Source organism: Aegilops tauschii, chromosome 5 (genome assembly GCF_002575655.3).
Source record: "Aegilops tauschii subsp. strangulata cultivar AL8/78 chromosome 5, Aet v6.0, whole genome shotgun sequence".
Lineage (NCBI taxonomy): Eukaryota > Viridiplantae > Streptophyta > Magnoliopsida > Poales > Poaceae > Aegilops > Aegilops tauschii.
Window position 1 is genome coordinate 49,610,414 of NC_053039.3, and position 14,726 is coordinate 49,625,139.

The 14,726-nt window shown below is 46.7% G+C and overlaps 1 protein-coding gene and 1 long non-coding RNA gene across 4 annotated transcripts; one reads left to right on the forward strand and one right to left on the reverse strand.

The window, feature by feature from the left end:
- Positions 1-669: 669 nt before the first annotated feature.
- LOC123493947 (uncharacterized) lies at positions 670-10,980 on the forward strand. Its single transcript, XR_006663482.1, has 3 exons — positions 670-759; positions 10,220-10,301; positions 10,739-10,980. It is a non-coding gene; the product is annotated as an uncharacterized lncRNA (long non-coding RNA).
- LOC109761654 (uncharacterized) lies at positions 10,504-13,127 on the reverse strand. Of its 3 annotated transcripts, none has more exons than XM_020320475.4 (4): positions 12,939-13,127; positions 11,272-12,266; positions 11,079-11,160; positions 10,504-10,941 (listed from the first exon to the last, which is right to left on the reverse strand). In XM_020320475.4, exons 1-4 carry the CDS (start codon positions 12,972-12,974, stop codon positions 10,735-10,737), a joined length of 1,320 nt encoding a protein of 439 aa, XP_020176064.1. In that variant the 5' UTR covers positions 12,975-13,127; the 3' UTR covers positions 10,504-10,734. The 3 variants fall into 3 exon arrangements, with proteins under 3 accessions (XP_020176064.1, XP_020176066.1, XP_020176063.1); XM_020320477.4 differs by having other exon boundaries at positions 12,945-13,121; XM_020320474.4 differs by lacking the exon at positions 12,939-13,127 and adding an exon at positions 12,394-12,905.
- Between the last annotated feature and the right edge of the window lie 1,599 nt (positions 13,128-14,726).

A 14,726-nucleotide genomic window follows, 5' to 3' on the forward strand; every position in this document is an offset into this window, starting at 1 on the left:
CTCCCAGTTGCAGTTGTTTGTCGTCATCGGCCAAACTACACCGCCGAAAAGATTGTAGCAAATAGAGACGCCGGATGTAGCAAAAAAATGATATAGTTGTAGCAAAAACTAGCTGTGTTTCCAACTCGCTTATTGGTTGCAGCAAAAAACAGCTGTGGTTCCAGCTATGGATTTCGCTAGTTGAAGCAAAACAAAATGATGGCTCCAGCATCGTTGTCCGCTCGTTGGCGACGCAACCTTCACCGTGGTCATCCATGGAGGCTCGTCGGCACGGCTCGGCATGGTTCCCCCGGCGCGGTCCCAGCACCTCCGTTGCGGCGCCCCGATACAGTCCATAACAGCTTGTTGGAGCCCCAGTCGCAGTCCGGCCCGAGCTCGTAAGCCATGGCCGCCCTGACCTTGAGCTCGCAGGCCATGGCGCATGGGAGCAGCACCCCCATGGAGGAGGTGCAGCTGTGGGGTGTGAAGGGAGGAGTGCTCGGAGCTGCCTGGTGCTATGACGGAGGAGGCGAGGCGGAAAGCGAGGTCACAGCCGCGAGGAAGAAGAAGTGGATGCGGGCGTTGGGGAGAGGATAAGGTACACGTGTTCACTTCCTGGTGGCTAGCGCCAGCGTGGCGAAAGTGACCGGCCAGAGCGTTCCGCCGGCGCCCCGGCGTGAAACGTTTCCCAAAATTATAAGAGGAGGTGGACCGACGTATGAAACCAAACAAAAATGATAAGAGGAGGTGGACGGACCAAAAACGGACGAAATTATAGTGGTAAGAAGCGATAGCCCTTTTATTAGTAGGTATAGATATAGATATAGATATATAGATTTTCTTCTTCATGATTTTCTTGCCGAATGTGTTTTTTTTTTGCCGGAAAAAAAATGATGATGATAGAATTGAACAAATGGGGCGCATTGCATTGTATGCGCTCTTGGCGATCCCTTTTATGTTTCTTCTTTTTTGCACATTTTTTGTTCCTGATGTTACTGATCCTTTTGTGTATGGTGATGATCCCTAGTCCCTCCTTCCGGGGTTACGAGGTTTTTTAAGCCTTAATTTTCTTCTTGATGATTTTCTTGCCGAAAGTGTTTTTTTTGGAGAAAAAAAAAGGATGATGATAGAATTGAATAAATGGGGCGCATTGCATTGCATGCGCTCTTGGCGATCCCTTTTATGTTTCTTCTTTTTTACACATTTTTTGTTACTGATCCTTTTGTGTATGGTGATGATCCCTGGTCCCTCCTTCCGGGGTTACGAGGATGTTACTGATCCTTTGAGTACATAACGGGTTCACAAAAGTTTTCAATGGTATACTTGTTTTATGGTACTCCCTCTGTTTCATATTAATCGTTGTACTAAATCAGCGACAATTAATATGGATCAGAGGGAGTACATACATTTTTTTTGCGGGGATATGATGCACAATTTTTATTGGTTTATTTATGATCAAACTAAATCTCAAAAATGCATGCTGACCTTAGAATGGGGAAATAATTAGGAGCTGCAATTCTAGTGGTGTTTAAAGTGCACATGAGATCTTTTACCTTTACGCCGGCAATGTTTAATTTTTTGCGGGGATATGGTTCACAATTTTTATTGGTTTATTTTATGATCAAATTAAATCTCAAAAATGCATCTGACCTTAGAATGGGGAAATAATTAGGAGCTGCAATTCTAGTGGTGTTTAAAGTGCCGCGTGATCTTTTACCTTTACGCCGGTAATGTTTATTGTGTGCACTAAGACTTGACACCTAGATCCGATCCTTATCACTAGCTCAATACTGGACGAAGAGGTTCGTAACAATTTTGATAAAAAAAAGTCAAGGTTTCAAATAATGTGTGCCCCTCCGCAACCCATGCCAAGAATCATCGGTTGATTTATTCATGGTTCAAATCCACAACATTCACATAACCAAAAAAAATTAATCAATCTAGTGGCTACGGGTATGTGAATTTTTAACTCTAGTAACTAAGCAATTTTCCTGTGTGCTAGCATGAAAATTCAAGGCTTAATTTAAGATGAATTATGTATGAAGGAAATGACCTGAATCAAAAGCTATTTTTGGAAAATAGAAATGGTGCGTACTTACTTTGTGTGCAAGCAAAAGAGTATGCATGTACTGTTGGAATATTAGGCAAGTTCATGATTAATTCCAGTAAATAATTCATGACTAGAAGAGATACTAGCATGCAATAATCTAGCAAACTAGAAGAACAGCAAGACATGCATAACAGCAGCAAACACGTAACAATAGCTGTAGAAACAGACATGAACAGAGGATGTTGGACGTACTGATCGTTAGCTATTATGGGTGCGACAGTGTTGATGACGATGTTGGCGACGATCTGCTGCTGACGGCGATGAATACGACGATGAGTAGCACCGCCCGACTTGGACGGAAGACGACCCGTGATGACGAATTTGAGCAGTCGCGCACAGCGCTTCCCAAAAACCTAATTCGTCCTCTCCCGGTGCAGGATCGCAAAGACGAACGGTTCCGGAGACCTGCTCTCCCACGCGCCGATGCACGCCGGCGTTTGGGATGGAGTAGACTACGATGGTGGCGCAAGTTGTGAGATGAGGCAAAACCCTAGGTGTTTTTCGGTGTGTCTCTGGCCGCAGCCGGTAGCTGTATATATATATATTAGGACCAGAGGCGGTATTGTGTCGCGACCACAATCCCAAACCGACTCGGTTTCTAATTCGTATACTTACCAGACAAGAAATCAAAAACTTGTCTGCCAAGACATAAAAATAAAACGGCAAAAGGAAGCTGCGCTCCTGCAAGGAGACGGACCGGATTTCGGCGGACCATTCACGCGCATGTCGCATGTACGCCTCGCCTCGCCGCGCCCCGGCCCGGCCCGGCCAGGCCAGGCGAGCGCGCGTGTGGTTTTCCCTTTCTCTTCTCACACACCACTTAGAGTGGTGGAGAGAACCCACTATATAAAGAGGTCCAACTCTTCTTCAACTTCCAAGGTGGGACTAAACTTAGCACCACCACTTGCCATTTTACACATGGGCTTTGAGATTTCAGAAATTGCTATGGGCCTAGCCCATTAATTCTAACAATCCCCCGCCAGATCTCAAATACCTATTTAGAGATTTGCCTTCTCTCACCACTTGTTTAATATACCAGTGTTTCAGCAGAGACTGTTAAGTTGAACTTCTGCCTAGAACTTTAAGCTACATCCATTCACAACTTGACAATGGACTATGCCTTGAATTGCTAGTTTTGTGTGAACAGGTTTCACTCAATGTCTTAATCAGTACCTGACCGCCAGTAGGCTACCCCGCGGTTTGGAGCTTATACGTCATACTCCCTGGTCTCTTCGTGAGCTTACTAGAGATCACCCAAATCTCATAGACTGCGACGTTTACAGTCAGAACTCATATAGGTGTGTTCTTTCAAGACTGCTCTGTAGGACAGCATCTTTGCTAATTATAGCCAATAGAACCACATTAAGGCATGTTGCCAACCTGCCTTACAGATCTGAGCCTTACAGCTCTGAGAGTTTTGCATCTTCACTTGGAGACGATCATAAGTTATTACTCTCCTCAGTTAACCAATAGCTTGTTCTTCCCAGATCCTAATTCACGGGATCTCCGATCACAAAGGTTGGGTTACTACTATGGTGTAAGATCTATGGGTCTCATACCCATCTCCCTCGATGCAATATCTATCACATTTCGTGATAGTCCCTTTGTAAAGGGATCTGCCAGGTTTTTGTCTGTTTGTATATACGTAACAGTTATTACTCCGGAGTTTCTCAACTTCCTGACAGACTTCAAACGTCTTTTCACGTGTCTTGATGACTTTGCATTATCTTTAGAATTGTTCACTTTAGCGATAACCGTTTGGTTATCACAATTCATAAGAATAGCCGGTACAGGTTTTTCAACAACCGGCAAGTCCATCAAGAGCTCACGCAGCCATTCTGCCTCAACAGTAGCTGTGTCCAAAGCAGTTAATTCTGCTTCCATAGTTGACCTCGTCAATATGGTTTGCTTGCAAGACCTCCATGACACTGCGCCACCACCATGAGTAAATACATACCCACTTGTTGCGTAAAGTACATCAACATCGGAGATCCAATTTGAATCACTATATCCTTCTAGCACAGCAGGATGCCCTGAATAAGTAATTCCGTAACTCATAGTACCTCTTAGATAGTGCAAGACCCTTTCTAGTGCATGCCAATGATCATCACCCGGGTTGGACATGAACCTACTCAGTTTGCTCACAGCAAAAGAGATATCTGGTCTTGTAGCGCTAGCTAAGTACATGAGTGAACCGACAATTTGAGAGTATCTTAATTGATCTCTCGTTTCTTTCTTGTTCTTTCTGAGTGTCACGCTGGGATCATAAGGTGTTGGAGAAGGCTTGCTATCCATAAAACCGAATCGGTTCAAGACCTTCTCAACATAGTGAGATTGCGTTAATGTAATCCCACTCTCATCCTTAATAAGTTTGATGTTTAGAATTACATCGGCTTCTCCCAGATCTTTCATGTCAAAACTTTTTGATAGAAAAGACTTGACCTCATTAATTGCATTAATGTTTGTATCAAAGATCAGTATGTCGTCCACATACAAACATAATATGACACTATTGCCCCCACCATGGCGATAGTAAACACACCTATCAGCCTCGTTAATGACAAATCCTGCAGAAGTCAGAGTTCTTTCAAACTTCTCATGCCATTGCTTAGGTGCCTGTTTCAGACCATACAAAGATTTTAACAACTTGCACACCTTTCTCTCTTCACCCTTTACCACAAACCCGTCAGGCTGATCCATATAGATCTCCTCTTCCAACTCTCCATTGAGAAAAGTTGTCTTTACATCCATTTGATGAATGATAAGACCATAAGAGGCAGCCAAGGAAAGTAACACTCGAATGGTGGTCATTCTAGCAACGGGTGAATAGGTGTCAAAGTAATATTCGCCTTCTTTCTGAGTGTAGCCCTTGGCCACTAGCCGCGCCTTGTACTTATCAATAGTACCATCAGGCTTTAGCTTCTTTTTGAACACCCACTTACAGCCCACAGGTTTACAACCATATGGTCTATCAGTTAGTTCCCAAGTTCCATTAGAAAGAATTGAGTCCATCTCATTATGAACAGCTTCTTTCCAATCATCTACATCCGGAGATGCATATGCTTCTGCAATCGTCTTGGGTGTGTCGTCCACAAGGTATACAATGAAATCATCACCAAAGGATTTTGCAATCCTTTGTCTCTTGTTCCTTCTAGGAACTTCATTGTTATCCTTCTCAAGGACTTCCTCATGTGATTGTTCGAAATATTCATCAGTTGTACTAGATTCAGGAATTATCTCAGAAGAAAATCTAGCAATGCTATGCATATCTTTCATAGGAAATATGTTCTCAAAAAATGTTGCATCACGAGATTCCATTATAGTATCAACATGCATATCAGGTACTTCAGATTTTACCACTAAAAACCTATAAGCAATGCTCCGTTGAGCATACCCTAGAAAGACACAATCCACTGTCTTTGGTCCAAGTTTGCGTTTCTTAGGAATAGGAATATTGACCTTTGCCAAACATCCTCAAGTGCGCCAATAAGAAAGTGATGGTTTTCTCCCAACCCACTCCTCATAAGGGGTTTTCTCTTTATTATTGTTGGGAACTCTATTCAGGACATGACATGAAGTCAATAGAGCCTCCCCCCACCATGCCTTAGATAAACCAGCAGTGTCTAACATGGCATTCACCAAGTCAGTCAATGTGCGGTTTTTCCTCTCGGCCACTCCATTTGATTGAGGTGAATAGGGAGGTGTCCTCTCATGAATAATACCATGTTCCTCACAAAATTCATCAAAAACTTTTGGAAAATATTCTCCACCACGATCGGACCTAAGACGCTTGATCTTTCTCTCTAGTTGATTTTCAACTTCAGCTTTATAGATTTTAAAGTAGTCTAATGCTTCATCTTTAGTTTGCAACAAATAAACATAGCAAAATCTAGTCGCATCATCAATCAAAGTCATGAAATATCTCTTTCCACCTTTTGTCAACACACCATTCATCTCACAAAGATCAGAATGTATGAGTTCTAGAGGTGCCAAGTTTCTCTCCTCGGCAGCCTTATGAGGCTTTCGAGGTTGCTTAGATTGCACACAACTATGGCACTTAGAACCTTTGGCAACTGTGAAGTTCGGAATTAAACTCATGCTGGATAGCCGAGACATTAAACCAAAATTAATATGACATAAACGAGAGTGCCAAATACTTGCATCATCATTAACATTAGCACAAATTTGGTTTATTGACTTATTGCAAAAATCTGAAAGAGAAAAGCGGAACAAGCCTCCGCACTCATAGCCTTTTCCTATAAATTGTCCAAATCTTGACACGATTACTTTATTGGACTCTAAAACTACCTTAAATCCATCTCGACATAGAAGGGAGCCGCTAACTAGATTCTTGTTCATAGTAGGGACATGCTGCACGTTCCTTAGTTGCACGATCTTTCCCGAAGTAAACTTCAGATCCACCGTGCCAATGCCACGAACAGAAGCATGTGACCCATTCCCCATTAGGACGGAAGAATCCCTTGCGACCTGATAAGAAGTAAACAGGGAGATGTCAGCACACACATGAACGTTAGCACCCGAATCAATCCACCACGAAGATGATTGAAATACTGAAAGCACAATAGGTAAATTACCATACCCATCAGTATTGCTAGCGGTCACCATGTTGACAGTCTTGGAGCTTGTTTTCCCTCTGCGGTCTGCACGTTCAGGGCATTCCTTGGAAAAGTGTCCAGGCTTCCCACAGGCGTAGCACTCTAGCTCAGCCTTGTTGAACTTCTTCTTCTTGAAGGTAGTAGTCTTGGTAGGCTTGTTGAAAACAGGTTTGTTCTTCCCTTTGTTCTTGTTCTGTGGGTACCTCTGCACCATGTTAGCAGTAGGCTGAACCTCACCTCCTTTTTCAGTGGTATCTTTAGCCCGAGCTTTTTCTTCAACATCAAGAGATGCAATTAGATTTTCAACTGATATCTCCTGTCTCTTATGCTTCAGAGTTGTGGCGAAATTCCTCCATGAAGGAGGCAACTTTGCAATCATGCACCCAACCACGAATTTGTCGGGTAGAACACATTTAAGGAGTTCAAGTTCCTTCACAATGCACTGTATCTCATGAGCTTGTTCAACCACAGAACGGTTATTCACCATCTTGTAGTCATGAAAACTCTCCATGATGTACAGTTCACTGCCTGCATCTGTTGCACCGAATTTTGCATTCAGTGCATCCCACAGAATTTTTCCGTCGTTTATGTGCATGTACACATCACACAGACGGTCAGCAAGAACACTCAGAATGCATCCCACAAACATAGTATTGGCTTCCTGGAATTTTCTCCGATCTTCGTCGGTCATTCCCTCTGGGGCACCAACACTAGCGTGGAAAACTTTCAGAGCAGTAAGCCAGAGCGTGGTCTTCACCTGCCACCTCTTAAAGTGCACACCGGCAAACTTATCCGGCCTCAGTGCATCAGCGAATCCAGCCATAGTTAACTCAGGAAATTGCCTATAATTAGGTTTTTGGATTGTTGGAATATTAGGCAAGTTCATGATCAATTCCAGTAAATAATTCATGACTAGAAGAGATACTAGCATGCAATAATCTAGCAAACTAGAAGAACAGCAAGACATGCATAACAGCAGCAAACACGTAACAATAGCTGTAGAAACAGACATGAACAGAGGATGTTGGACGTACTGATCGTTAGCTATTATGGGTGCGACAGTGTTGATGACGATGTTGGCGACGATCTGCTGCTGACGGCGATGAATACGACGATGAGTAGCACCGCCCGACTTGGACGGAAGACGACCCGTGATGACGAATTTGAGCAGTCGCGCACAGCGCTTCCCAAAAACCTAATTCGTCCTCTCCCGGTGCAGGATCGCAAAGACGAACGGTTCCGGAGACCTGCTCTCCCACGCGCCGATGCACGCCGGCGTTTGGGATGGAGTAGACTACGATGGCGGCGCAAGTTGTGAGATGAGGCAAAACCCTAGGTGTTTTTCGGTGTGTCTCTGGCCGCAGCCGGTAGCTGTATATATATTAGGACCAGAGGCGGTATTGTGTCGCGACCACAATCCCAAACCGACTCGGTTTCTAATTCGTATACTTACCAGACAAGAAATCAAAAACTTGTCTGCCAAGACATAAAAATAAAACGGCAAAAGGAAGCTGCGCTCCTGCAAGGAGACGGACCGGATTTCGGCGGACCATTCACGCGCATGTCGCATGTACGCCTCGCCGCGCCGCGCCGCGCCGCGCCGCGCCCCGGCCCGGCCCGGCCAGGCCAGGCGAGCGCGCGTGTGGTTTTCCCTTTCTCTTCTCACACACCACTTAGAGTGGTGGAGAGAACCCACTATATAAAGAGGTCCAACTCTTCTTCAACTTCCAAGGTGGGACTAAACTTAGCACCACCACTTGCCATTTTACACATGGGCTTTGAGATTTCAGAAATTGCTATGGGCCTAGCCCATTAATTCTAACATGTACGTTGGGCAGTAGCGGCTGCAAAAATTAAATTGGGTCTACATGGGCTAAAAATAGTGTTAGTGGATGTTAATGTGGCACATTTAGTGAGATGGAAGGTTACATGTTGAGAGAATTAAATATAATTGGAGATCAACGGTTTAGAGATATGAAATTTGAAAGGGGAAGGGCAGGTGTTACAGTACCCCTTCATTGGTGACTTGAAGCAAACATGCGACAAGTTTCCCTGTCTCCCGTCAGCGGCACCGCCGATCTGCCTCGTCTTTTGTGGCCTCGGGGCCATGGAGACATGATGGATCCAACCCTTGTTGGCGGAGGGCTTTGTTTTTTAGGTATTTTTTGTTTGGTTAGGATTTGTGTCCTACTCAGCAAGGAGAGGAGGTGGCGACTCCCTGAAGATGGAATAAGGTTCTCTCCGCCTAGCCATAATCACGATGGTGCGTCTATGGTCTCGAAGGGTGTGTGGAGGTTTATCTCAGGCTAATATCGCAAGATTCGGTCGGCGTTGGCCTCTAGTGGATCTGCTTGGATCTAGTCCTCGTTCGTCTATGCTCGTGTGTCTATAAGTTGGATCCTTCTTATCGCTTCTTTTCATCGACAGCGGTTGTTCTGCGGCGCTGGTCCTGTGGGATTTTAGCACGACGACTTCCCGGCTATCTAGCACAACAAGATTTGCCTGACTCTGGTGAGCAAGGGGCTATGAAGGCAACGCGTCTTCGGCTCACTCCAGTGCTTGTAGTCGTCGTTAGGTGATCTACATACCTGAATATAATTTGTATTACTTCTTGTGTTCTACGTACTATCATAACAGTTGATGAATAGATCAAATGTTTTTCCCGCAAAAATAATAATAATTAAAAGGGTTAGGTTGTCGTGAGAAATGGGAGGGATAGTCTTCAGTTTCAAAAGAGGTCTCAAGTCCAAATATTCTGGTCGACTTCTTCCAGGTTTTGCCTCTGAAATTTTTATATTTTCCCAATCTAGACTTGTCATAAGCCCTAGAAAGCTTGTTAATCCCCAATAGCCCAGACCAAGATGACTCATGGTAAAACAGCAAGCAAGCCAGATTCCATAAGGTTAGATTCATCGTGTGCAAGTCAAAGATTTTGTCCTATTTGTAGGGTTTGACCTCTCAATTTGCCTAACTCCATGTCAGCTAGCATGATTCAAGGAGGTGGTTAAATTGTTAAGTTTGTTAGACCAAATCATGGTTCCATGCATGCCAAAAGGGCAGGCTATTGAAGGGCCAAAATACCATCCTATGTCCCTATTAGCCAGCACCAGGCATGTGGTGGTACTACTAATGCTGTCTGACTCCTGCTTAGGATGCCTATGAATGATAATTTGTTAACTACTACCCAGACCTTGTTCGGAATACCGAGGGCTCCTTTGATTCAAGGTAATTCCATAGAAATTTTGGAGGATTTGAATCCTTATGAATGGAAACATTAGAAAAAGTCTGTAAGGATTGCTTTGCACACTATTTTGGAAGAAATTTTCCATCCACTGAAAGCTCTTTGCTCAATTTCTTTGTTTCTCATGTTGTATCAAACACTGTTTGGTCTAAAATTCCTATGGTCTTCTAATTCTGCGGGATTCAAAAGGACATGTCATTTCAATCATGTATTTCTCCTATTCCTACATTTTGAGAATCCTGCGATTCAAAGAGGCCATGGATTTGTTCACAGGAAATTTGGAAACATTAAGTTGCGGCCAGAAATGTGAAGAAAATTACAAGTTCGAGAAAGGTGTCTTAGTCTGAATATTGTGGTGAGTTCTTGAAGGTTCATCTTTATGTTAGCTAGTCTTTTTTCTTTCATTTTGAGCTGTAATGAGCTAATGCAGTCCCAGACCAAAATGGCTTATGGCAAAGCAGCAAGCAAGCCAGATTCCATCCTGGAGCTGACCAATTAGTATATATCTTTCCTTGATAAAATGCGATATTTTTCCATTTTCTACAATCACTACCGAGTTAAAAAAAAAGATGATTTCAAGTTCTCAGTACATTAGTCAGCAGGCCATTAGCATTAGCTCATGTTTTCAATGGCAACATGCCACTGTAGCTCAGGTCACAGCAATTCAGATTGTACAGACTACAGAGCAAAGCAACACCTAGGCAAATTGATTCAAATAATTTCATGTACATCTTCAGACTTCTTCAGTCAGGTTGCATTTCAGAGGCAATCTGAATTTTGTTTGGTTTTCAGCAGAGGAACCAGCTGCAGCACCGGAACCGGGACGGCACGCGGCCGGTCTTCCGGATGCGCTCCACCTGCCGGGCCAACCGGACCGCCCGCCGGTTCCGCCTCGCCTCGACCCTCGCCTGCTTCCCCTCCACCTTGTGGCTCAATGTGGACAGCCTCTTGGTCAGGCTGTTCTTCGCCCGCGCCTTCATTTGATCGGCCTGCACCTGAAATGAAGTTTGCACAATTACATTCTGTAAATTTGTAGAATGCATGATCAGAATTTGTTGACAGACAGCTGGGATTTGTTTCACAGTTTTGTCTGGACAGTGCAGCAAGTTCAGGAGTTCAGATGGGAGCTGACCTCTGCATGCCTCATCTTGGCTTCGAATTTGGATTTCTGGCAGTTCTCCCACTCCTGAATCTTCACCTCCTTCCTCTGATATCTGAGCCATCATCATGAGCAAAACATCATAAGATTCAGAAGAAAATGGTGTTTTTGAATGAAACATTCAGGCACAAAGATCAGGAGAAATATGTGGAGATTTTGTTCGTGCCTTGATGCAAATTTGCACTTCTTTGACTCTGCCCATGCCGCGGCTCGAGCTTCGAACTCCTCCTTCTTGGCTTCGTCTTCTTCGCCGGCGCTCTTCTCCGGCGAGGTGCGTATGCGATCCTCCTTGCTCGCCCACGAGGCGATGCTCATTTTGCCCAGCTGCAGCCCGAGCGCGGCGATCTCCCGGCGCGTCCTGATCTGCAGCTCCCGCTCCGACGCGGACGGCGAGGCCGGCACCGAGCAGAGCGGGCTGAGGGACGGCGTGGCGGCGCCGGCCGGGGTGCCGCTCCTCGACTGCTCCTGGCTGGCGATCGGGGTCATCTCCGTGCCGACGTCCCTCATCGACACCGACGACGACTGCGCCGCCGCCGGAGCGCTCACCTGGGTGCGGAGCTTCGTGTCGCGACGCTGCTTGCTCGCCGGCCCGGTCACCGACGACAGCGACGACGACGGCGAAGGCGACCGCGGCAGCTCTGTCAGCGCGCTGCCGCCGCTCACCTTCTTCGCGTCCGGCGGCGGCGGCGCAGACTCCGGCGCGACGCGCACGCAGCCTCCGCCGACGCCGCTGTGGCCGTGCGCGGCGGCGGCCTTCTTGGAGAAGATGGGGTTGGAGTGCACGACGTGCCTCCCGGCGATCCACTTCTCCGCGTCGTTCCACTTGGACGGCACCTGCCTGAAGAAGGGGCCGAGCCCGGCCACCGCCGCCCTCTCCTCCATGTGGAACTCGAAGCTGCCGCCATTGCCGGAGTGAGCAGCAGACCTGCCGTGGCTCCCGCTGGAGCGCGACCGGGAAGAGGAATCCGAGCGGTCCTTGGGGTACTCCGAGGAGCCCTCGTCGAGCTCCTGGGGCGGCAGGAGGCTGTTCTTGGGGTGGTCGTCGGCGTGGAGCCTGGACGGCGACTTGCTGGCCGCCTCGTCCTTGTTGGCGGCTCCGTGGGGATGGGATCCCATCCCCAGCAGCTTCATCCTCAGCTTCGTCGGAGACATGACCCCCATCTGCATCCCAATCACACACACACACACACAAATCAAATCATAATCTGATATGCTGTTAATTTCAGTGCTAAAACTGATATGAATGTGTGGGAATTTGTGGTGGTAGATTGGCTGCAGAAATCTGTGCCTTTGTTTCCTCCGCAGAGGAGGGAGGGGTTGACAGCTCCGCTGCTGCTAGCGAAGCTGCCATTGGAGTGCGATGGTGTGAGCAGAGTGAACCTCTACCCACCAACACCAAACCTCACTGAGCTCACTCACTCACTCGCTGTGGACTGTGGAGAATGAACTGAGCCCCCACTCTGAGGAGCATGGAGCAGCAAAGCATGGCCATAACTCCATACAGGGAAAGGAAAGAAGGAAAAAGCAAAAACAAAACAAAAGAAGGTGACCCTATACTACAGTGTTAGTGTAGTGCCTGCCATGTTACCCATGGCCATGGGACAACAAATCCAATCCAAAGCCCCATAAACGGGCGATGCACTACAGTGCCCAATGCTGGAAACAGCTTTGACCCACACAGTGCTACTAACTCATGAACAGAGATACTAGGGAGACCCCCCAAAAGACCCTCTGATGGAAAAAGGATTTAGCATCTTTGCTGTGGGTAAAAACCCAAATGCTGCTAGCAAGGATGGATGAACACGGATAAATACATCGAGCAAAGAAAATTACCGCTACCTGAACCTTGTGTATCCTCTCATACTCCATGGTGACAGTGCCCCTCCCTCACTCACTCTCTCTCTCTCTGATACTGATGTTGATGCTGATGCTGGTGCTGCAAGTGGAGCAAAGGCAGGATAAGATTTGCTTTGTTAATTCTGTGGGGTGGGAGGAGCGGCGCAGAGCAGGTGTTGGTAGTTGAAGCAGCAAGCGGGCTGTGCCGAGGGAGAGCGAGCTTTATATAAACGGAGGAGGGAGGAAGGCGCGTGGCGGTTGGCGACGAGGAAGAGAGAGGCGGGGAGCGCGTGCCGCTGGGCCGTGCGATCGACACGTCGCCGGATCGGACGGACGCTGTCGGGACAGGGGCGCGTGGGGGGAAGCAGTGCGCACGCCGAACCGAGCTGCAGCTCGTAGCTAGACTTGCACGCACGAACGTGGTACAGTATGCCACACGCGCGTGCCGTCGCTCCTTTCTACGCTGCGCGCGCCGGATCTTTCCAGCCTCTTGTCTCGTGTCTTCTTTTCTACGAGTGGCATACGGTATTTTTATATTTTTTAATGTTATTTTGCGTTTCTTTTTCCCTCGCCCAGCTTCGTCCTTCTTACAGCACGAACGAAACAGCAGAAGCGTGGCCGCCGTGTGGATTCTGCGGCGGCCTGTCTATCATCGATCGCTGCGTGCGCACGGGCAATCTCGGTACCGGTACGTGACGGGTCGCAGCATTTCCGGCTCGAGCGCCGTGTCCGGCCACGCCCAGCAGCTGCTCTACTCCCACGTGTGGTAGGACTAGTATGAATTTTTCCGATTCAACTTTGAATTCTGCTGATTCTTACGACACGAAAATGGTATAACCGATCAAGAGCTACTCCCTCCGTCCCATAATATAAGAACGTTTTTGACACAACTAGTGTTGATGTCAAAAACGTTATTATATTATAGGACGGAGGGAGTATTTTGTTGTTGTTCGCGGGACAATAAAAACACACAGGAATAGGAAAACGAGGAATGCGGTGGCATGTCCGCTCAGATCCTAGAGAGTGTGTTAGACTGAACCATGGAAAAACAATAAAAATGTTCGCATGAGGTTGCAGTGGATGCAAATTTTCCTTTGAAATGCAATGCAACAATTTCTTTTGGAAAAAAAAATCCTATGTATGAAAAAATCAACAAAGAAAAAAATTTCTAACGATTATGTAATCCTCCAAGGTCTTTCAATCGAAGGGACCCTTGGAGCAACTCTAGCAGAGTGGCCATAGCACCATAAGATTTTGAAGGCTGCCAAGGCTTTCATAATTTTTCTTACAAGTGGGGCGCACCTGTCATTGGGTCATAGGTTCCTACCCAAGAATTAAAAATTCTGAAGAACACATTCAATACAATCAATTCCATTCTTACAAGCGGGAGCAAAAATCTAGTTAAGCCATGCTAAATAATTAATTAACTAGCTCCCATATGGCCATGACCACGGTCAACATAGAATGAGGCAAGGCGAGCCTCCATTGGCCCAGAAATGTGCCTCAGCCGTCTAGTCCTTCCCCGGCCAAGCCACTCCTCAGAGGCGTCGACCGAGGCCGGCCATCCATTGATATTGGTGGCAAGGCGGGCGCGGGATCTCAAATTCACCTCTCCCTTTCCGCCTCCTTCTGCCGCCACGCCTCTTTGGCCACCTCATAGTTGGCCCAATCTTTGACGAGGGGATCCAGCTGCTCCTCCCTCACCTCATCCCCAAAATTGAAGACGAGGCAGAGCTCCTACGGGTGCACCATTCATGAGAAAGCAGGTGGTGGATTGGAGGCGGT

Bases quoted from the DNA above. Each gene is read 5' to 3' on its own strand.
- LOC109761654 (XM_020320474.4), bottom strand. From the start codon at position 12,456: ATGGCAGCTTCGCTAGCAGCAGCGGAGCTGTCAACCCCTCCCTCCTCT. The intron at 11,161-11,271 runs GCACGAACAAAA...ATGATGGCTCAG, and splicing joins AAGTGCAAATTTGCATCAAG to ATATCAGAGGAAGGAGGTGA. The intron at 10,942-11,078 runs GTCAGCTCCCAT...ACTTCATTTCAG, and splicing joins CCAAGATGAGGCATGCAGAG to GTGCAGGCCGATCAAATGAA.